This window comes from Antechinus flavipes, chromosome 3 (genome assembly GCF_016432865.1).
Source record: "Antechinus flavipes isolate AdamAnt ecotype Samford, QLD, Australia chromosome 3, AdamAnt_v2, whole genome shotgun sequence".
Classification (NCBI taxonomy): domain Eukaryota; kingdom Metazoa; phylum Chordata; class Mammalia; order Dasyuromorphia; family Dasyuridae; genus Antechinus; species Antechinus flavipes.
In genome coordinates, this window is record NC_067400.1 from 441,446,862 (window position 1) to 441,472,544 (window position 25,683).

Below are 25,683 nucleotides of genomic sequence, written 5' to 3' on the forward strand. Positions count from 1 at the left end.
CCTTTCTCTCCTCACCAGTGTTTTGCTTCTGACCATCACCTCTCTCAATATCTTCCCCTTTTACAGCCCATCCCTCTTTTCCTATCCCTTTTCCCTTTTACCTATGTTCTCCCTTCTATTACATCCCCCTTTACTTTCTCCTTTCTCCTACTTTGCTATAGGATGAGGTAAGTTACGATAGTAACCTAAATAATTCTAATATTCTCTTTTTGAGTCATATCTAAAAAGATTAATGTTCACACAATGCTCATCCCTCTCCTTTGTTTCCCTCAACTGTAATGGGTCTTTTTTGCTTCTTCATGTGATGTAATTTACCCCATTTTACACCCCTCCCCCTTCATTTTTCTTCCAATACAACTTTTTTTTTTTTTTTTTTTTTTAACTATGGCTTCTTTTTTTATATCTTCACGATAAAGTCAAATTATGCCTATACCTTCTAAGTATATCTCGAAAATACACAGTTCTCAAGAGTTAAACATTTAATATTAAAAAAAAAAAAACAGTTTTTTCTTCACTTTTTACCTTTTTATCCTTCTCCTGAGTTCTGAATTTGAAGATCAAAGTTTCTGTTCAACTCTGTTCTTTTCATCAAAAATAAATGAAATTACCTATTTCTTTAAATGTCTTTTCTCCTGAAAGATAAAGCTTAATTTTGTTGGATAGTTGATCCTTGGTTGCAATACAAATTCCTTTATCCAACACAATACCATATTCCAGGCTTTTGAGTGGTTACAAGTGGAAGCTGCTAGGTCCTGGGTATTCCTGATTGTGGCTCCTTGATATTTCAATTGTTTCTTTTTGACTGTTTGCAATATTTTTTCCTTGATCTGACAATTCTGAAACTAAGCTACAATATTCCTTGGGATTTTTCATTTTTAGGTCTCTTTCAGGAGTTGATTAGAGGATTCTTTCAAAAACTATTTTACCTTCTAGTTCAAGTGTATCAGGGGAGTTTTTCCTTGGTGATTTCCTAAAATATGAAGTCTAGACTCTTTTTTTTTTCATCATTTTTTTGAGGAAGTCCTATAATCCTTAGATAGTATTTCCTAGATCTATTTTTTTACATCAACTGTTTTTCTGATGAGGTATTTTACATTTTTTTTCTCTTTTTTCACATTGTTGCTTTTGTTTGACTGAACAATGTACCAGTGTTACAGTTTTCCCACATTCCCTCCAACATTCAGCATTATCTTTCCCTCCCATTCTAGCCAATCTGACAGGTGTGTAGTGATATCTCAGAGTTGTCTTAATTTGCATTTCTCTGATCAGTAGTGATTTGGAACACTTTCATATGAGTGGAAATAGTTTCCATTTCATCATCTGAGAATTGTCTCTTCAAATCCTTTGACCATTTATCAACTGGAGAATGGCTTGATTTCTTATACATTAGAGTCAATTATTTATATATTTTGGAAATGAAGCCTTTATCAGAACCTTTGACTGTAAAAATGTTTTCCCGGTTACATAGGGAATTTTTAAAGATAACATCTAACGTGTGAAGGTCAGTGAAAAAAGTAAATTTAGTTACCAGGACAGATAATAGTTTATCAAAAGAGCAACAAAGAACCAATAGAAAGATGTATATCCTTTAATTGAAAATAAAACAAAAAGGAAACCAATTGTATAATGTATGTATAGTAGTTCAAATGATGATATTGTCTCTCATTCAGATAATAAACTTGGTTTTTCCTTTTTTGTCCATGAAACATAGTAAACAGATGATATAAATATTAAGAATGAAAAATGCATAAAATAACTTCTGAATTTATCTATGTCTTTTACTCTTAAAAAGTCAAAGATGATTATTCCTGCTACAATTGACAATTTATTCATTATTGATAGAAAATCTGAAGATCATTGGATTTAAAATTGGAAAAGCTTCTAGAGATCATTATGTGCCCCTTCAATTACAACTTTGCAGAAAAAACTGGGGTCCAAAGAAATTAAATGTTTGTTTAAAATCAAATAAATCATAAAAAGCGTACACTTAATTCGATTCCATATCATATCCCTCCAAATCAAAGGTTTCTTTCTACTATATTAATGTGTTAGAAATGGTCAGTTTATTCTCACAGGAAATGTTGCTGCTGTTGGTGCTGAGCTTTTGCTTCATATTTCTACAGAATAGTATTATGATAAAACCTATTTTAGTATAGATTTTATATTTAAAGACATCTAAGACATAGTTACTATCATTAGGTTGTTTGTATTCCAAGCTCTATGTTATAGCATTTAGCCCATTTCTACTCCTCCAACATTATTAAGAAAACAAACTAAAGAAAAAAAAAGGCCCTTTACTAGATTGATTGTCATTTTACAACTAATTATTATAAAGGAAGGACAGACGTTTATCATAAATTTCCTCTATAATTTCATTTAGAAAAGTGACTTAGCTAAATAAATATTGTCTAACACACTGTCACACATCCTTTCACAATATGTGTTAGCATGAAATTGGGATCAAGATATTTTTCCTACTGGCTTTTATCCGTTGAATAACACAAAACGATTAGAGAAATATGAAAATATCAAGTGAAAATGGTGTAAGTATACATTTTTAGTACATGGAAAGAAAAGTATTTATTAAGCACTAAATATCTGTCAGGTATGGAATAAGGTATTGCATTGGAACTTCAAAACAATCCTGGGATGTAAGCATTACTATTATCTGCATTTTATAGTTGAGAAAACTGAGGTAAATGTAGATTAAATGATTTCCCCAGTTCACAGAAGTAATGTCTGAAACTGTATTTGAATTCAAGATTTCCTAGCTTTGGGCCTCAGGCTCTCTTTACTATGTTACCTAGCTGCTTCACAGTAAGAGGAAAAAAAGAAAAAAAAGCAAGGTCTAATATGGAGGCTATAATTTTCTGTTTTCTAAATTTCTTTCAAAAATGTGAGAATCCCCTGCAAATAGTAAATGATGTTTTGTTTTCTTTTTTTTTTGAAATGCATTTAACTAAAGTAATAGATGAAATAATGAGTTAAAGATTCACATTAGTCTTTATCTTTGGCCAAAATGCTTTATAAAGTACTTTTTTAATCTGATGTATTATTATTAAATGGAATTAAGTTACTTTCTAAGACTAAGCAATGATAAATTTTATCAAATATTAACATTATTTCAGTTTATTTAAATGAGATATCTACATGAAATAGCAATAATAATATGCCTACTGCTAAAAGTTAGTTTTTGAAAAATTGCTATAATCTAGTAACTTCTCTTCTGTGGTAACTTTTTTTATAAAAAGGAACTAATGTAAAACATTTTCTTGGTGTCATGCTTTTTTAGCTCTGTGGAAAACATATTATATTTCAAAAGTATTATTAATATCTTATGTGTTTCATTTTAGATAATTTCAGTCATTTCAGAAATTGTTTCATTTGAAATGAAAATAGTTATATCATTTTATGATTGAATTATAACTCTTAGCACATGAGAATATTACTCATTTTGCTATAATTTTTGTAGTCAGTCAACTGGTTGTTCTCTATGAGATACTTATAGCATTGAATTGTAACTGCATGAACTGACCCTGCAGACCTCAAATATGAATAGCCTTTCCTAACTACTTAATTTAATTACAAGAAGTAATTTATATAAATTAAATTTATTGTTTTGAGATTTTATTATTTGAAAAATTCTCCCTATGAACGATATTGTGACATTAATTCTTTGATTAGTGTGTAAAAAGTTATTTTTCATTACATATGAAAAATTCAGGAGTCCAGAGCTTAATAAATACAAGATATTGGTCATTATAGACAATAATGAAGATCACAGAATATCATAATTGAAAGAGACCTGAGAGGCCAGTGACTTGAATCTTCATTTGGCCATGATTACTTTTTACAACATTACCCCAAACTAGTTTTCCAGCCTAAAGGAAGAGATAACCATTCCCAACTGAATTAACACATTCAACTTCAGGATAACTCTTAGTATTATGTTATTCCTCATATCAAGCCTGAATCTTCCTCTGCAATATTCCCCCATAGTTTGTAGTTCTACTCTCCAGAACTGATACAAATCTGTATATAAATATTTACACAGGTATATAATTAGGTAGAAAGGTGGAGTTAAATGACAACAAAATGTCATAACATCAAGAGGAAAGAGAAAATTAAGGGAATGAGAAAAGGGTGGGTGGAATGCAAAAGGTTTTTTTTTTTTTTTTTTTTTTTTTTTTTTTTTTTACCATATCAATCAAACAAAAATATTTTAAAGACCTAGAAAAATAATAACAGAATTCAATTATAATAGCAAAAGGTTCAGAATATCAAGAGAATTTTTGGAAAACAACAACAAAGGATGATGATCTAGCGTACCATATGTAAAACTACATTATAAAGCAGCAGTCATCAGAAAAATATGGTTCTGGCTAAGAAAAAGAGTGATGAATCAGTGGTTAGGTTAGGTTAGACATATATGACATCAATGACTATAGTATTCTAGGATTGATTAATCCCCCAATTCTGGCTTCTGCTGTAAGAACTCATTTTTCACAAAATTTTCTGTAAAATCTCCAAAATAATGTTAGAAAGTGGGATGGACCTACATTTCACATGCCATATCAAAATAAAGTCAAAATTGGTACATGAATTGGATGTAAAATGTGATACCATTAGGAGAGCAATGGAATGTTTCTTATCAGATCTTTGGAGAAGCAAGGAATTTATGGCTAATGAAGAATTAGAGTATATTATAAAATTCAAAATGGAGAACTTTAATTACAATAAGTTAATTGGTTAAGTTTTGAATTGATCCAACCATTCTGGAGAGCAATTTGGAACTATGTCCAAAGGACTATCAAACTTTGCATATCTTTTGACCCAGCAGTGCCACTAATGGGTGTGTATTCCAAGAAAATCATAAAGGAGGAAAAGGGACCCCATGTGCCAAAATATTTTTAGCAATTCTTTTTGTGGTCACAAAGAACTGGAAAATGTATAGATGCCCATCAACTGGGGAAAGGCTGGATAAGTTATGGTCTGTGAAAAAATGATATGCTATTGCTATATAAAAAATGATGAACAAACTGACTTTAGAAAGGCCTAGAAAGATTTACATAAACTGAGGCGAAGTGAAACAAGTAGAACCAAGAATAAATTGTAAACAGTAACAGCAAGATAGTGTGATGATCAACTATGAAAAACTTGGTTCTTCTCACTGGTTCAGTGATTCAAGAAAACTCAATAAATTTTGGATGAAAAATGCCATCTGCATAAAGAAAGAGTACTATAGAGACTGAATGTAAATCAACACATCCTATGTTCACTTTGTTCTCTTATACTGTTTTTTCCCTCTAGTTCTTTTTCCCTTTTGTTCTATTTTTTTTCTTTCCCAACATGATTCAGAAGAAAATATTTTTTAAAAATAAATGTATATGTATAACCAGAAAATAAATACCAAAAAATAAAGTAATTCTAGAAAGAACAGTGAGGGAAAAAAAGGAAGTAGGAAGCAAGAAAAATGGAATGGAGTATTACATCTACTAAGAGTTGCAAAAACAAAGAGATTTATTCTTTATCCTATCAAATTTGGATGTTCAGTACTGATAAAATCCTAATGAAACCTTTTGAGGTATATTCTGTACTAAAGATGTCTGGCTTATACATCTTATACTTTCTTTCAGACCCTGAAAAAGCCTGACCACTATCTATCTATCTCTATCTCTATCTATATATACCTATATATATAAATATAAATTTATATATATAGATAAATATAAATAGATAAATAGATATATACACACATATGTATATGTGTGTATATATATATATATATATATATATGTATATATATATATATATATGAAAATGAAGGGAAAGCCTCCCCTCATCAAACCCATTCTCCCTTACCAAAAAAACCCAAAACAAAACAAAAACAAAAACAAACAAACAAACAACAACAACAACAAAAAAACCTATCTAAAGATGCTATATATGTCAATAATATATCTTATGTGGTAATTGTAAGGCTCCTCAGTTCACTAAACCACTCACATGCCCAATGTCAATATTGTTGATAAAACATGTATTTGCTAATAGCAAACATGGGTTGAGGAAATAAGTATAATTGTTCAAAGGGATATGATAATTTCAGATATGCTATATTTTCTGTTCAGATAAACCCATGTTAACTCAACCAAAGACTTATATCCCTGGAGAGAAAAAAAAAATCTTTCATGATCATACAGAATTACTGAAATTTTTGTCGGAAACATCAAAATACATTCTTATGAGATTAGCCTGTGAGATTTAGAGGTTTATATCTATGTATTACAAAGACCATTAGATACTATGAGAATAGCTGATTATAAAATATCTGTGTCTTAAAGCATACTTTGTTTTGAAATGTTTTATGAATCACAGCAATAGAATTTATAATATAAATTAAGGTAAAATATGCACATACACATATTTACATATATACATTCACATTAAGATTTCTGAGATGATTTTTGTAAGTGTATATTTGTAAACTCACTATATCAGTATTCAAATGACAAAACATTCCCATCTTTTTTTGTGGTGGAGATACAAATAACAATAACAAAAAGAAGTCCTTGATCTCAAGAAGCTTACAATCTAATGGCAGAATTTGAAAAAGGTGAACAAAAAAAAAAAAGGTGGTGGGAGTTGATGGGAAATAGCTAAACTATGGGTTCTTTTTAATTTAAAGTTTTGTGAAGATTATTTTTTTTTCTTTACCCATCAATCCTCTGATCAGATGGACCAAGGTTAGAGAGAATACTACTGTAGTATGGGTGTAAAAGCTGATATGATTTGATGATTTTTAAAGCAACCATCTAAAAGTAAAATAAATGCAATCATTTAAAAATAATAGGATGAGATAGAATGGTAATAATGGTCTTATAATCTAAATCAATTTCCAATCTGAGGATTTTATATCCTCTTTTAAAGTTTGAGATTTATCAGAAATAAATACCAAAATAATTTAATATTTTAAACAGAAACAGAATATTAGCAATATTTTAAAATATATTTTAGACTTCATTTTCAATTTTCTTTATTCTCAAACAAGAGCACAAACTATTATCCATCAAAAAAAAAAATCATCTTGAGATGCATGAAGAAACCCAGATGTTTCCAATAACATGTCAGTGGAAATATAGATTAAAACTTTTTGTTTGTTTGTTTGTTTTTAATAAAGGAAGTTGTCTTTATGGAACAGCTGGCATTTTAGAAAAAATAAACACTTCCTTTTATGACCACACTTATAGCTTTATGGCTCTCTTAACTCTCACCTGAGGCTAAAGAGTTTTCTATTGTAATGGAGGCTATTCTGTGATGATTTGCTACTAAACACATCAGTTGTCTTCATGGGATATGCTATCACAATCATAGTTTCAAAATGAACTAGTTCAATTAATAGTAAAAAACAGCTTTTGGTTTTAAGAGCCTATATAGTTTTGAAGAAAAAAATGATGTTGCTTTAGCATCTTTAGAAAATTACCTAGAAAGCAATTGAATTAGTTTTAAGTTATTATTAGAAGGCATTATAGAAATAAAGCAGACAGGGGTCAAAACTGCAAAGCTTAAATTGTCTTCTGGCCAAAATTAAACTGTCAACACAAATCCAGAAACCATACTGCGTCTCTTACTGATGTTGCCAAGGTAAATAGAGCAGAAACAGCTCAGAATATTTAGTTGCATTGTAAATGCAAATGATAATTATGATAAAATATTATATTATTATGACAGGCATCCTACATCATAGTTATTTACAAATTATAGACAATTCCCTAAATGGCAAATATCAGGAAAAAGTAAGAATCACTTCATATGTAAATGAGTGACCATATTAAAAATTTTATGTTAGGCTCCTGAATTATAGTTGCAATGTTGGATGATAGCATTATTATATGCATAATGTCTTATTTGTTATATTTCTCTTTAATCTAATTTACCTCTTAGTTGGGAGTAGTCTTGGAAATACTACCTGTCTCTGGTAAGACTAGAAGTCCCAAACAACAATAGAAATTAAACTAAACTATTCTTCTAGAAGCATTCAAATTCAAACATATGATACTCCATATACTTAGGGACCAGTCTTAGCATCCCCCACTAAATATGCTCCATATTAACTGCTCCATGCTTGTTCTTTGGACATTTATATATGTGTTATGTATTTATACATATGTAACACATATATACATGTAGATATATGTGTGTACGTATATATTTATAAAGATCCTTATGCATATACATGTATGCATATGTGTGTATACTGTGTGTGTTTTTATATACACACAGACATATATGTTCCCACTCTATGCCAACTTGATGTGGCAAACCTATCCATGTGTATATGGATAATTCATTAGCTATTTATTTTGTGAATGATTGTATATCATAAATGTTTTATTATATTGATTAAAATATATATATTTTATTATAAATATCATGATATTATAGATGTATAATGTTTATTTTATTGTAGAGTACTAGGTTAGAGTCAGGAAGCATCTGAGGCTGAGTCACCTCTATTGTCAGTCACTTTTTAACTGTATGAATCTGAGAAAGTCACTTGAATTCTGTTTCAGTTTTCTCAACTGTAAAATGGGAATTATTATAGTAATGATCTCTCATGCTTGTTGTGAGATCAAATGAGGTAATAATTGTTAAGCATATATTACAGTTCATAATACACAGTACATACTACATAAATGCTAGTTGTTATCATAATGATGATGATGAAAATGATGATGACAGAGCTGACTTTTTCCTGCTTTGATTTCCCCCTGTGCTGGTATCTTGCACCTGTATTGTGTGACCTGATAAGAATACAATTTTCCATTTATCAGTGTTCATACCATAAATACAACTCTGATATAACAAAAGTCAGCCAGGTAGTTAAAAGACAATCACAAAAACTTGAATTCAAAAGCTTCTTTACTTACTAAAACTTCATAAGTCTAGGTAAGGAGTTTAAAATTTCTCAGGCTTAGTTCCCTCATTTGTAAAGTGGAAAGAATAGTAGTATCTAACTCATATGATCATTGTGTAAATCAAATGAGAGAAAATATGCAAAGTGTTTCATAAACCTTGAGGTACTATAGAAATATTATCTATCATTATCATTAACAAGGTCATTTAATGACACCAAGGTTAGTTATCCTTTCAAGGGTAGTTATCCTTTAAAAACTACCACTGCTGCTTTTAATGGAAAGTATTTTGTTTAGCTTCAAGCACAAAACAAAAGAAGCTTACATTTTAATGAGAGAGATAACATGGAAATAACTACCAATGCACAAGATATATACAATGTAAATGAAAGACAGTCTCAGAGGTGGGTAATTAGAATTGAAAAAGAAAAAAAAAAAACTGGGAGAGGCTACTTGCTAAAGGTGAGATTGAAGTTAAAAATTTAAGGAAGACAGAGAAGCCAGAAACAAGGGATACTGTCTCTTATATAAGGAAAAGAAAGAAGGTCAGTGTTATTAGGCTGCAGAATTTATGGAGGGGAGTAAAGTATTACAAGACTAGAAAAGTAGGAGGGAATGAATTATAAAACATTCCAAGCAAAATATTTAGTTTGGGCCCTGGATATGAAATAGACAAACAATGGAATTTATTAAATAAGTAAATTACATCATCAGACATGTGCTTTGGAAAGATCACTTTGCCACCTGAGGCTAGGATAGACTGTGAGGAGTGGGGAGATACTTGAGGAAAAGATACCAAATAGGATACTATTAAAATAGTCCAAGCATAACATGATGAGAATCTATACTAGGTTGGTGCATGTGTCAAACTTTAAGAAGATAGAAACAAAATTACTTGACAACAGATTTGGGGTGAAAAGATTGAGTAGGAGAAAAGTTAATGATGACACCTAGGCTCCAGTGCTGGGTGAATGAGAATTTGTTGGTTTCTTTCACAATTTAGAATAGAAGGGCTTTTGGGGGGAAATTATGTGCATTTCTAGACCTGCTAAATTTAAGATGTCTATCAGACATTCCAATGTTGATGAACTTAGGATGCTGTATATTTTAAAGAATGGTAAGGGAGAGGTGAGAGCTAAATAAATAGATCTGAGAATCATCTGCATAGAGATAATTCTTTTTTGTTATTTACACTGCTTAGATCTTACATGCTTTGCAATACCTTCATTACTTATGTAATATTTGGTAATAGACAAAGCAATAACAATTGACCATGCTATGATTGGAGTAATTGCTTACTCAAAACAGCAACATTGAGAGAAAGTAGCAAAGGATTATTTGAAAGTGTTTTCAGAGACTTCAATGAGCCCTTATTAAATCTCAAATTGTTTTTATAACCTCATTAATGCTCAGTTAGATCAGTGATAGGACAAAAGATTTGGTAACCAAAGTGGAGAATTTAATTACTTTCTCTTTTCCTTAAGGTGTCTTCCCCCCTCCACATACACACCATTTTGAGGCATAGTAAAGTCAAAATCCACACTGGGTTATGTAGACTAACTCTGGGGAATGGAAAACAGTCTTCAGGAATTCAGGAGAAAATTTCTTCCCATTTCCTGAATGCTTTTTTTTTTTTTTCTTAAAAGTACCTCGCTTGAATACAAATAAGCCCTTTCTATAAGAACAGTAATTCTCAAAATAATACTTATTATGATGTGAAAATATAGTTTTTACCAGTACAAACACTCCCTGATGAGCAACATAATGTCATTAGTTCCAGATACTATGCTCTCTTTTTCATCCTTTAACTATTAGACTTGTCATTTTAAAACATATACTACTATTTGGGAAATATTCCTATGGAGAATAATAATCTTCTTCTTTGCCCCTTCCCCTCCCTATGAGAAATAGTATAAATTTCAATGGTTACTCATTTTGAGAATAATATTTCTTATCAGAAATACATAAGATTCAAAAGTATAATATCAGCATTGATTGTTTATTTTCTTAAATCCAAACTTGGATGTTATTACACATAGCACTTAAATTTAGTTTTTCTATTTGTACTCTTCTTGTTTTCTATTGTATGTTTGATTTGAATTCAAGTAGTTACATAAAATGAAAATTAAAAAGATACCTAAATGTCACTATCTCACTGTGGACTGTATGTACCATTGATAAAATGTCATGTGGACATCTGGAATGGATTTCTATTGCAGAGAGAAAGAGATCTGTGCATGAAATGATATTTCTGGCAATAGCTTCCTGACAAAAAAAAAAAAGCATAAAAACTGGGCAGAGGGGAAACTGACTCCTAATTACACTTTTACATACACATTGTCCTCATTTTTTCTCTCTATAACATAATATTGGAAGTGTGTAAAAAAGTTCTTTCCTCAAATTTTCTGTTAAAGATAAATTCTATTGGCTGTGCACAGATAAAAAACAAAAACAAAAACAAAACAAAACAAAAAGCAACAAAAAAGACAAAAAAAAAAATCCCCCAAGAAAACCAGAACATGTCAAATAAAAGACAAGAATTGTTAGGTGATCAATATGACAAAAACAAAATTGGGACAAGTCCTAGGACACATGATCAAATTTTTTCACATCAATCCCCTTTAGGTCTTAAAAAAATCTTATCAACCAATAGATTAATTGAGTGTCCACTATATCAAGTTAACACTGAATCATGTTAATGACCCATTTTTTAAAGTCTTTTGAATCCAACCCTTGTCTCCTTCATAATACTCATTGGAAAAAAAATATCTATATTTATGATTAAATGAGACATTTGAATCACACAAATATTCATTATATTGTGTAATTCATATTTTAGATTTAAATTTACCTTATCAAAAAGATCTTTTAAAAAAGACACGTTTCTGAATATTTGAATAACAAATACCCTTTTTTGATTAACCACTATCAAAATAAAATCTAAAAAGAAAAACTTCTATATTTGCATGAAATTCCAATTTATTCTTCTACCCAGCAAAAACATAAAACATCCTTGATTGGGGATATGATATAGGGATCATACCTGGGGATATGATATAAAAGAAATCTTTAAATTCATCCATCCAGACTTCTGCTAGTCTTCTGTTATTCTTGTTGATGACATGACCAGTGCCGCCTGGAAAAGTATATGGAGTTGCCTTGCGAAATACATGACCCACATGAGAACAGGTTACAATTTCTAATGATCCACCACACTGCCAGATCTGAAACGAAGAGAAAAACAATTTTATGAATCTTATAAATAAGCCAATGAAGATGGAATAAGAAGGCACATGGTAGAATAAAAAAACAAAAATTTCTAATGATCCACCACACTGCCAGATCTGAAAAGAAGAGAAAAACAATTTTATGAATCTTATAAATAAGCCAATGAAGATGGAATAAGAAGGCACATGGTAGAGAAAAAAAATGGTAAAATATTAGATTTGAAAATGCTGCTCTGAAATCATGAAGATATTCTGAATGGTAATTTAATATACATCATTCTGAGATACACAGATATAGATAGGATTTTATATGACAAACTTCTTTTCAGCAAAGAATTTTAGTTCATATCTGCCCATTGAATTTAGGTTTTCTAGGTGTCAGAAATATTTATAAAATATGGAATAGTTTACGATTCTAAATTATCAATATCTGTCAGTCAACCTGATTGTATGGTTATACATACATGTATGTATATGTATACATATGTTGGAATCTTTACAAACTGCTAACTCATTAGAGTTGATAGATTATTGATCTGATCTTACAAGAAGATGTTTTGGGCCAGAACTTGAAACAAGGTACTAAGTAGAACTAATTAATACAAGGCTTGTGTTCACACCTTTACTCATTGGAGTTCACAAGTATGCCAGCTTCACAAAGTAAACTTTGTAACTTTGTGAATTCACACCTCCCTTGAAGCTCTTAGGGCCAGAGAGCACTATGGGAGAAAACCCATAATCCCTCTCTCTCGTATCCCACAATTCCTCCCTCTTGTATAAAAGAAAAAGACAGAGACTCTCGGTCAGATTTCAGTGGAATTATGCCAGAAACCCTCTCTCTGAGGCAAGAGAGAATATTTTCCACTTGGCTGGCTGGTGGCAGAAGAAGAGTTTTCAGAGGAAGAAGCTACAAAGGCTCTCTCAGAGGCAAGACAGATTCAACTTAGTACTGGCTCTGGAGGCTGAAGAAAGCAGAGGCAGAGGCTAAAGGACAAAACCCTTGCATTTGGAGATATTCAGAGGGCTCTAAGCTAACCAGGCTATATTAGAGATAATAAAAGATCTGAACTTTTATCACCTGGCTGCGTTTTGAGGTGATTATTACTTTCAACTGATACTAAAGCTGCCTCCAAGAAAACCTCCCTGAGAAACCTGCACCTCTCCCCCAGAGAGAACTATTCTACTTATTTTAAAAGAACAAGATCACCACATACATATACATATATGTACACGTGTATCTACTTATATTTATTATTTTGTCAGTTGGGAGACATTTTGGTTATAAATTTACTTTGAATTACAAGCTTACAAGTGCTTTTTAAATCTTTTACTTGCCCAAATCTAATTTTCAAGAAATGTTTTTCTTAAGGAAAATTTCATACCTCTCTTTCCCCATTTGATGAAATCTGTTTTTTAAACTCTTATTTTCTTCAGTATTTTTTCTGCTTCTTTTACTAAACTGTTATTTTTCTTCATAAATTTATTCTTTTACTCTAATTTTTATTTTACTAATTTTTCATCTATCACTGTTATTTAATTTTAAAAATGATTTTTTAGCTTTTCTAGAATTATTATTAGGCTTGTATCCAATTCACATTTTTTCCTTTGAAGCTTTATATTTAGATATTTTGACTTGTCTTCTGAATTTTTCTCCCTATGAGAAATGGTATGTAATTCTGATCATTTACCACCATAGTGGTTTTTATGGCCAAGGCTTTGTTGTTGTTTGTTGTGGCTGTTGTTATTGCCATTTTTTTTTTTTCATTTTTCCTCTATTTCTTTTATTTTTTTTTAAATTTTTAATAGCCTTTTATTTACAAGTTATATGCATGGATAATTTTACAGCATTGACAATTGCCAAAACTTTTGTTCCAATTTTTTCCCTCCTTCACCCCACCCTCCGCTAGATGGCAGGATGACTAATACATGTTAAATATGTTAAAGTATAAATTAAATACAAAATAAATATACTTTTTTTTTATCTTTTATTTTACTGTACAAAAAGAATCTGATTCAGAAATATCATACAAGTAGCCTGTGAAGGAAATCAAAAATACAGATGGGCAAAAATATAGGGATTGGGAATTCTATGTAATGGTTCTTAGTCATCTCCCAGAGTTCTTTCGCTGAATGTAGCTGGTTCAGTTCATTACTGCTCCATTGGAACTGATTTGGTTCATCTCGTTGCTGAAGATGGCCAGGTCCATCAGAATTGATCATCATATAGTTTTGTTGTTGAAGTACATAATGATCTCCTGGTCCTGCTCATTTCACTCAGCATCAGTTCATGTAAATCTCTCCAGGCCTTTCTGAAATCATCCTGCTGGTCATTTCTTACCAAACAATAATATTCCATAATATTCATATAACACAATTTATTCAGCCATTCTCCAACTGATGGGCATCCACTCAGTTTCCAGTTTCTGGCCACTATAAAGAGACCTGCCACAAACATTTTGGCACATACAGATCCCTTTCCCTTCTTTAGTATCTCTTTGGGGTATAAGCCCAGTAGAAACACTGCTGGATCAAAGGGTATGCACAATTTGATAACTTTTTGAGCATAGTTCCAAATTGCTTTCCAGAATGGCTGGATGCATTCACAATTCCACCAACAATGTATTAGTTTTCCCACATCCCCTCCAACATTCCACATTATCTTTTCCTGTCATTCTAGCCAATCTGACAGGTGTGTAGTGGTATCTCAGAGTTGTCTTAATTTGCATTTCTCTGATTAATAATGACTTGGGGCATCATTTCATATGGCTAGAAATAGTTTCAATTTCTTCATCTGAGAATTGTCTGTTCATAATCTTTGACTATCAATTGGAGAATGGCTTGATTTCTTATAAATTAGAGTCAATTATCTATATGTTTTGGAAATGAGGCCTTTATCAGAACCTTTGACTGTAAAAATGTTTTCCCAGTTTATCACTTACCTTCTAATCTTGTTTGCATTAGTTTTGTTTGTACAAAACTTTTCAGTTTGATATAATCAAAATTTTGTGGGTATTAGCAGCAGACCAGTGAATAGCCCCCCTCAGATTAGAAGTGTCTCTGCCCCGAAGCAAATTGAATGGTGGCAGTTCTATTGCCCCAGGCAGAGCCCCCCACCATGCAGATTAGAGGCTGCCCCGGCTGTGCCCCACCCTGCTGTGCAGGTTCATAAGTGCCCCAAGGAAAAGCTCCATACTGCAGATTGGGATTGCACAGTTGTGCTGTGATCTATGCTGAATCACTTCCAGTTTTGGGTATGTATAGCCACATCCTGTTAGCTTCTGGTGTTTCTTAGAGTGGCTTTGATTTCTCTGCTGATCTACTGTTTTGCAGAGCAATCAGTCTATGCCAGTGTCGTCTCTGTAATTTTCTAACCACAGAGACCAGTCCTGCTCGGTATGCACAATATGTTAGCCTCTAGTTCTCTCCCTGCTTGCACTGATCTTCTCCCTGGCCCCTCAGGACAAACCTTTTCAGATGAAATTCCAGATTATCTTTCGCTGGTGAGTTGTTGTACTTCTAATCTTTGTGTATTTTATCAGTCAAGCATTATTTTTGAGGCTGAATTTAATGTTGCTCATGAGGGTATCAGAGAGCTTAGAAAGTCATGTGCGCCTTTTCTGCCATCTTGGCTCCACCTTTCCTCTATTTCTTGATATTGAACTTTGTATTAAATTTGGGCTCAGTTCCTGGAGTGCTGGCGTGCAGTGAGATGGAGGCAGATTTTGCACTGCTTTTTTCAGAGTTAGTTCTAGGAGTTTGGAAGTTTTCAGTGTTTCCAAGGTGGAATGATCATGGAAGAGGTATGGTCAATGCTCTCTTAATCTGCACTTTTGTCCTTATCCAGGAGGATGTTTGATCTTTTGGAATTGCAATCAATATTGCACTCAGTGCCTTTACTCTTTTGGGATCAGAAACAGTACTATTCATTAAGGTCCCAAATCCATTGGAACCAGAAGTGATACTGCTCCTCAGAGTCCTTGCTCCCCCTGATCAAAATGTTCCTCCCTTTCAATCTACTCTGACATTATGACTTAGAAATGAGGAAAATATAGGAAATGTGACCAAGAAGTGATAGGTAATGAAGTTGTCAAACAATTTCCAGTTCTGTATTCAATGCTAGCTCAAGGGACCTCTACAATATCTTTCTGACCAGTTTCCTAAACTCTTTCATTTCTATGACTTGTGAATTCATAAAGGGGCTTTTGTTTCTGTCACTACTAATTAGGTCCAGCACTAGTGTAATGTTCACATAGACTTTGAGACAGCCTCCACTTCTTTATCACAGATCTCACCTTCCAAAAATCTAAATTGTCTTTGGTGAGAAGAGTGTCTCACTCTCATCTTTTATTGCTACTACCACTCCAGAATTCTATTTGAAACATTATTTTTAAAATGTTTTAAAAGAGTTTGGCTGCTATCTAGTGGTACTTTAAAAACATGTGAGTCAGGATGCTATGCACTCATATTTTTAGGAGTTTTTAGAAAAGTGGGTGGAGAAAAACAATTAGACCAAAATAGAAATTGTTTATAAACACCAGCATATTTCTGTATAACTTCTTAAACAAGGTGGAATAAAGAGACAGAAAATAAAGAATGAAATGTTTGCATTGGTAAAAGAAAGTAAACATAGAAGAAAACATGCTGAAAGCAGAGTGAAGAATCAAAGAAAAAGATCTTGGGTGAATAGAGAAGACTAGGTTGTTATTATGAAAAAGGGTTAGAAAATTTCCCCAGAAGATTACATATAAGATGTTACATCATTTTGTGACCTAAACTGCCAATTTCCACAAAAAGCACAACTCCTTTGCACTGGCCACATTGTTCAAATTCCAAGTGAGTACTAGCCAAAAAGACTTTTATGGTGAACTCAAACAGGACAAGCACATGTGGTGGTCCAAAAATTGATATAAGTCTATTAAGGTCTGTTTTAATAATTTTAGAATTGATTAAATGACAAGGGAGACAAGGGAGAAATACAGGACTGCCTAACATGGTGTGTCTTCATCAGAGAAGGCATTATGCTCTATGAGCAAAGCAAAATTTAAGTAGTTAAAAAATAAAAACAAAACATAAGAAAACCAAACCAAAAAAACAAAACAAAACAAAACAAAACAAAACAAACAAACAAAACCACAAAACATGTAAAATCAGAAAATAGGCCCCAAATGTTTATATGGACTATTTGTGCCTGACCTGTGACACATATTAGTCTGATCAGTCGCCATCCTATAAGTTGTAACTTGATTCTAACAGTGATGCCATTTTAGTCCTTTTTGAGAAGGAAGGACAACAAACAGATTAACTTTAGGCAAACTTGCTAAGATAAAAAGTAAAAGTGCCTTTTCTGGAATAATGCAGGAAGTGTTAAAGTCCATGATAGGAATTTTTTTGGATAGAGACAGATCTGTTTTTCTATTGAGTTGGAGAACAAGGAGAGGATGATTAACAATTTATAACAGGTGACACTGAAGGCGTAATCTTTCAAAGCTTTTATTTCCCAGGAAGATAGAATAGAAAACCAGAGAAGGATATACTTGTTGCAAGGATAAACAAATCAGAGCTATATTCCAATATCAAAGTCTAAGAAGCCTGAAAGTTCTAGCAGTTAAATCAAACCAAATTCACCTCACCTTGAAATCAAGATCTTGCATTAAGACTAAGTAGTCTTTTTGTAACTGACTGAATTTAAGATCTTGAAAAAGGATAGCTAGGGAAGGAAATACATTTATTAAATACTTACTATGTACTAGATCCTGTCATAATCATTTTATTAATATTATCTCATTTGGTTTTCACAGCAACCTTGTTAAGAAAGAGCTAATGATCCTTGTTAACAATTGAAGAAACTGAGGCAGACAAAAGTAACTTGCTCATAGTAGTAAACTTATTACTACTACTACTACTGATACTAATAGTATCAATAGTAGCATCAGTAATAGTCATAGTAGTAGAGCTCACATTTATATAGTGCTTACTTTGTGGCAGTTACTGTGCTAAGTGTTTCATAATTATTATCCTATTTAATATTTACAATAACTCTATGAGGTAGGTGCTACTATTATTCACATTTTACAGATAAGGAACTGAGCAAACAAAATTTAAAATCTTTTTCATGATCCCAATGCAAACAAGGGAGCGTCTGAGGTCATATTTGAACTTAGATATTCCTGATTCAATTTCCACTGAGTTAGCTAGCTGCTCAGGGGACTGACTATGTGTAGACTTTTATAAACTCATAATCTTTCTTTTTTGTTTACCTAAACCTCTATAAGTTCTCTAATATTTTACATTAATTCCTCCTTCCACAACCCAACTGACATCATGTTTTTAATGGATTTCTGATTAATAACTATACTCAGTTTCTTTAAAAAAAAATTCTGGTTACATATGTACATTCTTTTAAAAAATATTTCCTTATAAGCATAAACCGGGGTTAACAAGATGGCAAGTAATACAGAATTGGTCATTCTAACCATAAACGTGAATGGGGTAAACTCCCCCATAAAGAGGAAGCAGTTAGCAGAATGGATTAAAAGCCAGAATCCTAAAATATGTTGTTTACAGGAAACACACCTGAAGCGGGGAGATACATGCAGGTTAAAGGTAAAAGGTTGGAGCAAAATCTACTATGCTTCAGGTGAAGTCAAAAAAGCAGGGGTAGCCATCCTGATCTCAGATCAAGCTAAAGCAAAAATTGACCTAATTAAAAGAGATAAGGAAGGACACTATATCTTGCTAAAGGGTAGCATGGATAATGAAGCACTATCTATATTAAGCATATATGCACCAAGTGGGGTAGCATCTAAATTCTTAAAAGAGAAACTAAGAGAGCTGCAAGAAGAAATAGACAGTAAAACTATAATAGTGGGAGATCTTAACCTTGCACTCTCAGAATTAGATAAATCAAACCACAAAATAAATAAGAAAGAAGTCAAAGAGGTAAACAGAATACTAGAAAAGTTAGATATGATAGATCTCTGGAGAAAATGTAATGGAGACAGAAAGGAATACACTTTCTTTTCAGCAGTTCATGGAACCTATACAAAAATTGACCATATATTAGGACATAAAAACCTCAAACTCAAATGTAGTAAGGCAGAAATAGTAAATGCATCCTTTTCAGACCACGATGCAATGAAAATTACATTCAACAAAAAAGCAGGGGGAAGTAGACCAAAAAATAATTGGAAACTAAATAATCTCATACTAAAGAATGATTGGGTGAAACAGCAAACCATAGACATAATTAATAACTTCACCCAAGAAAACGATAATAATGAGACATCATACCAAAATGTATGGGATGCAGCCAAAGCGGTAATAAGGGGAAATTTCATATCTCTAGAGGCCTATTTGTATAAAATAGAGAAAGAGAAGGTCAATGAATTGGGTTTGCAATTAAAAATGCTAGAAAAGGAACAAATTAAAAACCCCCAGTCAAACACTAAACTTGAAATTCTAAAAGTAAAAGGTGAGATCAATAAAATTGAAAGTAAAAAAAACTATTGAATTGATTAATAAAACTAAGAGTTGGTTCTATGAAAAAACCAACAAAATAGACAAACCCTTAGTAAATCTGATTAAAAAAAGGAAAGAGGAAAATCAAATTGTTAGTCTTAAAAATGAAAAGGGAGAACTCACCACTAACGAAGAGGAAATTAGAGCAATAATTAGGAGTTACTTTGCCCAACTTTATGCCAATAAACTCGACAACTTAAATGAAATAGAAAAATACCTCCAAAAATACAGCTTGCCCAAACTAACAGAGGAAGAAGTAAATATCCTAAACAGTCCCATCTCAGAAAAAGAAATAGAACAAACTATCAATCAACTCCCTAAGAAAAAATCCCCAGGACCAGATGGATTTACATGTGAATTCTACCAAACATTTAAAGAACAATTAACTCCAATGTTATATAAACTATTTGAAAAAATAGGGATTGAAGGAGTCCTACCAAACTCCTTTTATGACACAGATATGGTACTGATACCTAAACCAGGTAGGCTGAAAACAGAGAAAGAAAATTATAGACCAATCTCCCTAATGAATATTGATGCTAAAATCTTAAATAAAATATTAGCAAAAAGATTACAGAAAATTGTCACCAGGATAATACACTATGACCAAGTAGGATTTATACCAGGAATGCAGGGCTGGTTCAATATTAGGAAAACTATTAGCATAATTGACTATATCAATAACCAAACAAACAAAAACCACATGATCATCTCAATAGATGCAGAAAAAGCATTTGATAAAATCCAACATCCATTCCTAATAAAAACACTTGAGAGCATAGGAATAAATGGACTTTTCCTTAAAATAGTCAGGAGCATATATTTAAAACCATCAGTAAGCATCATATGCAATGGGGAAAAACTGGAACCTTTCCCAGTAAGATCTGGAGTGAAGCAAGGCTGCCCACTATCACCATTATTATTTAATATCGTATTAGAAACACTAGCCTCGGCAATAAGAGTCGAGAAAGATATAAAAGGAATTAGAGTAGGCAATGAGGAAACCAAACTATCACTCTTTGCAGATGATATGATGGTATACCTAGAGAACCCCAGAGATTCTACCAAAAAGCTATTGGAAATAATTCATAATTTTAGCAAAGTAGCTGGCTACAAAATAAATCCCCATAAATCCTCAGCATTTTTATACATCACCAACAAAACCCTACAGCAAGAGATACAAAGAGAAATTCCATTCAGAATAACTGTTGATACCATAAAATATTTGGGAATCTATCTACCAAAGGAAAGTCAGGAATTATATGAGCAAAATTATAAAAAAGTCTCCACACAAATAAAGTCAGACTTAAATAATTGGAAAAATATTAAGTGCTCCTGGATCGGCCGAGCGAACATAATAAAGATGACAATACTCCCTAAACTAATCTATTTATTTAGTGCTATACCAATCAGACTTCCAAGAAAATATTTTATTGATCTAGAAAAAATAACAACAAAATTCATATGGAACAATAAAAAGTCGAGAATCTCAAGGGAATTAATGAAAAAAAAATCCAATGAAGGTGGCCTAGCTGTACCCGATCTAAAATTATATTATAAAGCAGCAGTCACCAAAACCATTTGGTATTGGCTAAGAAATAGATTAGTGGATCAGTGGAAAAGGCTAGGCTCACAAGACAGAGTAGTCAATTATAGCAATCTAGTGTTTGACAAACCCAAAGCCCCTAACTTCTGGGAAAAGAATTCATTATTTGATAAAAACTGCTGGGATAATTGGAAATTAGTATGGCAGAAATTAGGCATGGACCCACACTTAACACCATATACCAAGATAAGATCAAAATGGGTCTATGACCTAGGCATAAAGAACGAGACTATAAATAAATTAGAGGAACATAGAATAGTTTATCTCTCAGACTTGTGGAGGAGAAAGAAATTTGTGACCAAAGATGAACTAGAGACCATTACTGATCACAGAATAGAAAATTTCGATTACATCAAATTAAAAAGCTTTTGTACAAATAAAACTAATGCAAACAAGATTAGAAGGGAAGCAACAAACTGGGAAAACATTTTCACAGTTAAAGGTTCTGATAAAGGCCTCATTTCCAAAATATATAGAGAACTGACTCAAATTTATAAGAAATCAAGCCATTCTCCAATTGATAAATGGTCAAAGGATATGAACAGACAATTTTCAGAGGATGAGATTGAAACTATTACCACTCATATGAAAGAGTGTTCCAAATCATTATTGATCAGAGAAATGCAAATTAAGACAACTCTGAGATACCACTACACACCTGTCAGATTGGCTAAGATGACAGGAAAAAATAATGATGAATGTTGGAGGGGATGCGGGAAAACTGGGACACTAATGCATTGTTGGTGGAGTTGTGAACGAATCCAACCATTCTGGAGAGCAATCTGGAATTATGCCCAAAAAATTATCAAATTGTGCATACCCTTTGATCCAGCAGTGTTTCTATTGGGCTTATATCCCAAAGAAATACTAAAGAAGGGAAAGGGACCTGTATGTGCCAAAATGTTTGTAGCAGCCCTGTTTGTAGTGGCTAGAAACTGGAAAATGAATGGATGCCCATCAATTGGAGAATGGCTGGGTAAATTGTGGTATATGAATGTTATGGAATATTATTGTTCTGTAAGAAATGACCAGCAGGATGAATACAGAGAGGACTGGTGAGACTTACATGAACTGATGCTAAGTGAAATGAGCAGAACCAGGAGATCATTATACACTTCGACAACGATATTGTATGAGGACATATTTTGATGGAAGTGGATTTCTTTGACAAAGAGACCTGAGTTTCAATTGATAAATGACGGACAAAAGCAGCTACACCCAAAGAAAGAACACTGGGAAACGAATGTGAACTATCTGCATTTTTGTTTTTCTTCCCGGATTATTTATACCTTCTGAATCCAATTCTCCCTACGCAACAAGAGAACTGTTCGGTTTTGCAAATATATATTGTATCTAGGATATACTGCAACATATCCAACATATAAAGGACTGCTTGCCATCTAGGGGAGGGGGTGGAGGGAGGGAGGGGGAAAAAAATCGGAACAGAAACGAGTGTCAATATAATGTAATTATTAAATAAAAAATTTAAAAAAAAATATTTCCTTATGAATCATGTTGAAAAAGAAAATCAGAACAAAAAGAAAAATCCACTAGATTAAAAAAAAAACATAAAAAAAAGGGGGAAAAAAAGTGAAGATAGTATGTGTTGATTTACATTCAGTTTCCATACTTCTTTCTCTGGAGATAGATGATGTTTTCCATTCAAAGTTAATTGGTATTTCCTTGGATCACTGAACCAGTGAAAAGACCTAAGTTGTTAATAGTTGACTGTCACATAATCTAGTTCCTGTGTACAATGTATTTCTGGTTCTGCTTGTTTCCCTCAGCACCAGTTTGAGTAAATCCAGGTCTTTCTAAAGTCAGGTTGTTCATCTTTTTTATACAATAATAATCCATTTTTTTTCATGCACCATGTTTTATTCAACCATTTCCCAATTGATAGACATCTATCTATTTTCCAATTCCTTGCTACTATAAAAAAGAACTGCTAAAAAACGTTTTTGCATATGTAGATCCCTTTCCCTCCTTTGTGATTTTCTTGAGATACAGACACAGTAGTGACACTATTGGATCAAAGGATATGAATAGATGTATACCACTTTGAGCATGATTCCAAATTGCTTTTCAGAATGGTTGGATCAGTTCATGAATCCACCAATAATGCATTAGTATCCCAGTTGTCCCATATACCCTGCAATATTTATCATTATATTTTTCTGTCATCTTAGCCAATGTGAGAGGTGTGATGTGGTACCTCAGAATTGTTTTAATTTGCATTTCCCTAATCAATAATAATTTAGAGCATTTTTTCATATGACTATTGATAGCTTTAATTTCTTCATCCAAAAATTCTATTCACAACCTTTAACCATTTATCCACTGGAGAATGACTTGTATTCTCATAAATTTGACACAGTTCTTTTTATATTTTAGAAATGAGGCCTTATCAGAAACACTGACTGTGAATTCTTTTTTGCCACTTTTGTACTTCCTTTTTTATCTTGCCTGTGTTGATTTTGTTTGCACAGAACCTTATTAATTTAATGTAATGAAAATTGTCAATTTTTCCTATTATATAGGTTCTCTGATTCATCTTTGGCCATAAGTCCCCCCTTCTTGAAAAATCTGAAAGGTAAACGATCAATTACTCTCCTAATTTGCTTATGGTATCACTATTTACACCCAAATCATGTACCCATTGTGACTTTATTTTGGTATGGGATATGAGATATAGGTCTATGCCAAATTTCTGACATATTATTTTCCAATTTTCCCCAAAAAATGTTTGTGAAATGATCAGTTCTTATCCCAGAAGCTGGAGTTTGAGGGTTTATCCACAACCAGATTACTATAGTCATTGATAATTGTGTAATGTGTATCTAACCTATTTCACTGATTCACCACTGGATTTCTTAGACAGCACCATATGTTGTTTATTACAGCTGCTTTATAATAGAGTGTTAGGACAGGGTGGAGTCAAGATGATGAAAAGCAGACATGACTTTCTCTGACTTCCTCTGATCTCTCAAAACAACAGTAGATTAAGCCTCTAAACTGATTTTGGAGTGACAGAACCCACAAATATTTGGAGAACAACACATTTCCAGAAGAAGATACTTTGAAAGAAGTTCAGAACAGATTTGTTTCAAATAGGCAGGGGTTCAGGCTTCTAAGCCCAGATCATAACACAGGGATCTGGGGGCAAGGAGCTGAGGCGGGGAGCCAGAGCACTGAAGCTTCTGAGCACCAGGGAATCTTCTGTGAAGCTCTTAGACTATTTTGCCCTGGTTGCAAGTGGGTGGTTAGCAGATTTGCTATAAAACCCCCAAAAGCAAATACAAAAGGCAAATTATAAGCTGCTGAGCCCTCAAAGAACTTGGCATGGAGCTAAGTTAATTATTATTTGATTATCTAGAAAGTCAGTCAGAAACACCAGCCCCAGAGCAAAGTAAAGCAGCTGTCACTCTATTGCCTTAACAGCAGAGCTATAATTTTTTTTTTAATGAGAAAAAAAAGCAAAAAGAACTCTGACGACAGACAACTTTTATGGAGAGAACAAATCTCAAACTCTGAGGTTCAAAAAGGCCAATCAACTCCACATGAAGTCCCAAAAGGAGATATGAACTGGTCCCCATTTCACAAGGTTTTCTTGGAATATTTCAAAAAAAGATTTTAAAAGAGACTTAGAAGAGAAATGGGGAAAGAAAATGAGAACTTTGCAAGAGTATATGGAAAGGAAAAAATGAAATTATCTAAAGAAAGCTCCTTAAAATAGATTTGGTGAAATGGGAAAAGCATATAACTCCCAACACAATAGATTTGATGAAATGGAAAAAAAGCATATAACTCCTTACAAAATAGATATGAAAAAAATATCAATTTCTTGAAAAACAGAATTTGTGAAATAGGAAAAAAATGTAATGAGCAAAACAATTCAATTGACTAAATTCAAAAGAAATGAAAAAATGTAACTGAAGAAAATAATATACTAGAAATTGAGAAAATGGAAACAAATGAGTCAATAAGATTTTAAGAATCAGTCAACAAAACAAAAAAAAATAGAAGAAATATGAAATATATCCTAGGAAAAACAATTGATTTGGAAAATAGATCTAAGAGAGACAATCTAAGAATTACTGGATTTCCTATAAGTTGTGATGAAAAAAAGAACCTAGACATTATCTTACAGGAAATCATAAAGGAAAACTGCCCTGACATTCTAGAATCAGAAAGTAAAATAACCTTTGAAAGAATTCACCTATCACTTCTTGAAAGAGACACCAAAATGAAAACTCCAAGGAACACTGTGGCTAAATTTCAGAACTATCAGACCAAGGAAAAAAATATTGTGAACAGTCAGAAAGAAATAATTTAAATATAGAGGAGCCATAATCAGCATTGCCCAGGACTAACAGTTTCCACCTTAAAGGATTAAAGAGCCTAGAATCTAATGTTCCAA

General features: G+C 32.4%; 1 protein-coding gene across 1 annotated transcript in view; it reads right to left on the reverse strand.

Moving 5' to 3' along the window:
- The window catches only part of GALNT13 (polypeptide N-acetylgalactosaminyltransferase 13), a 595,329-nt gene that overhangs the window by 222,147 nt on the left and 347,499 nt on the right, over window positions 1–25,683 (reverse strand). Inside the window, exon 8 of the mRNA XM_051986368.1 lies at window positions 11,956–12,136. Coding sequence (XP_051842328.1) covers window positions 11,956–12,136 — 181 coding nt within the window. The remainder of the gene's footprint in view (window positions 1–11,955; window positions 12,137–25,683) is intronic.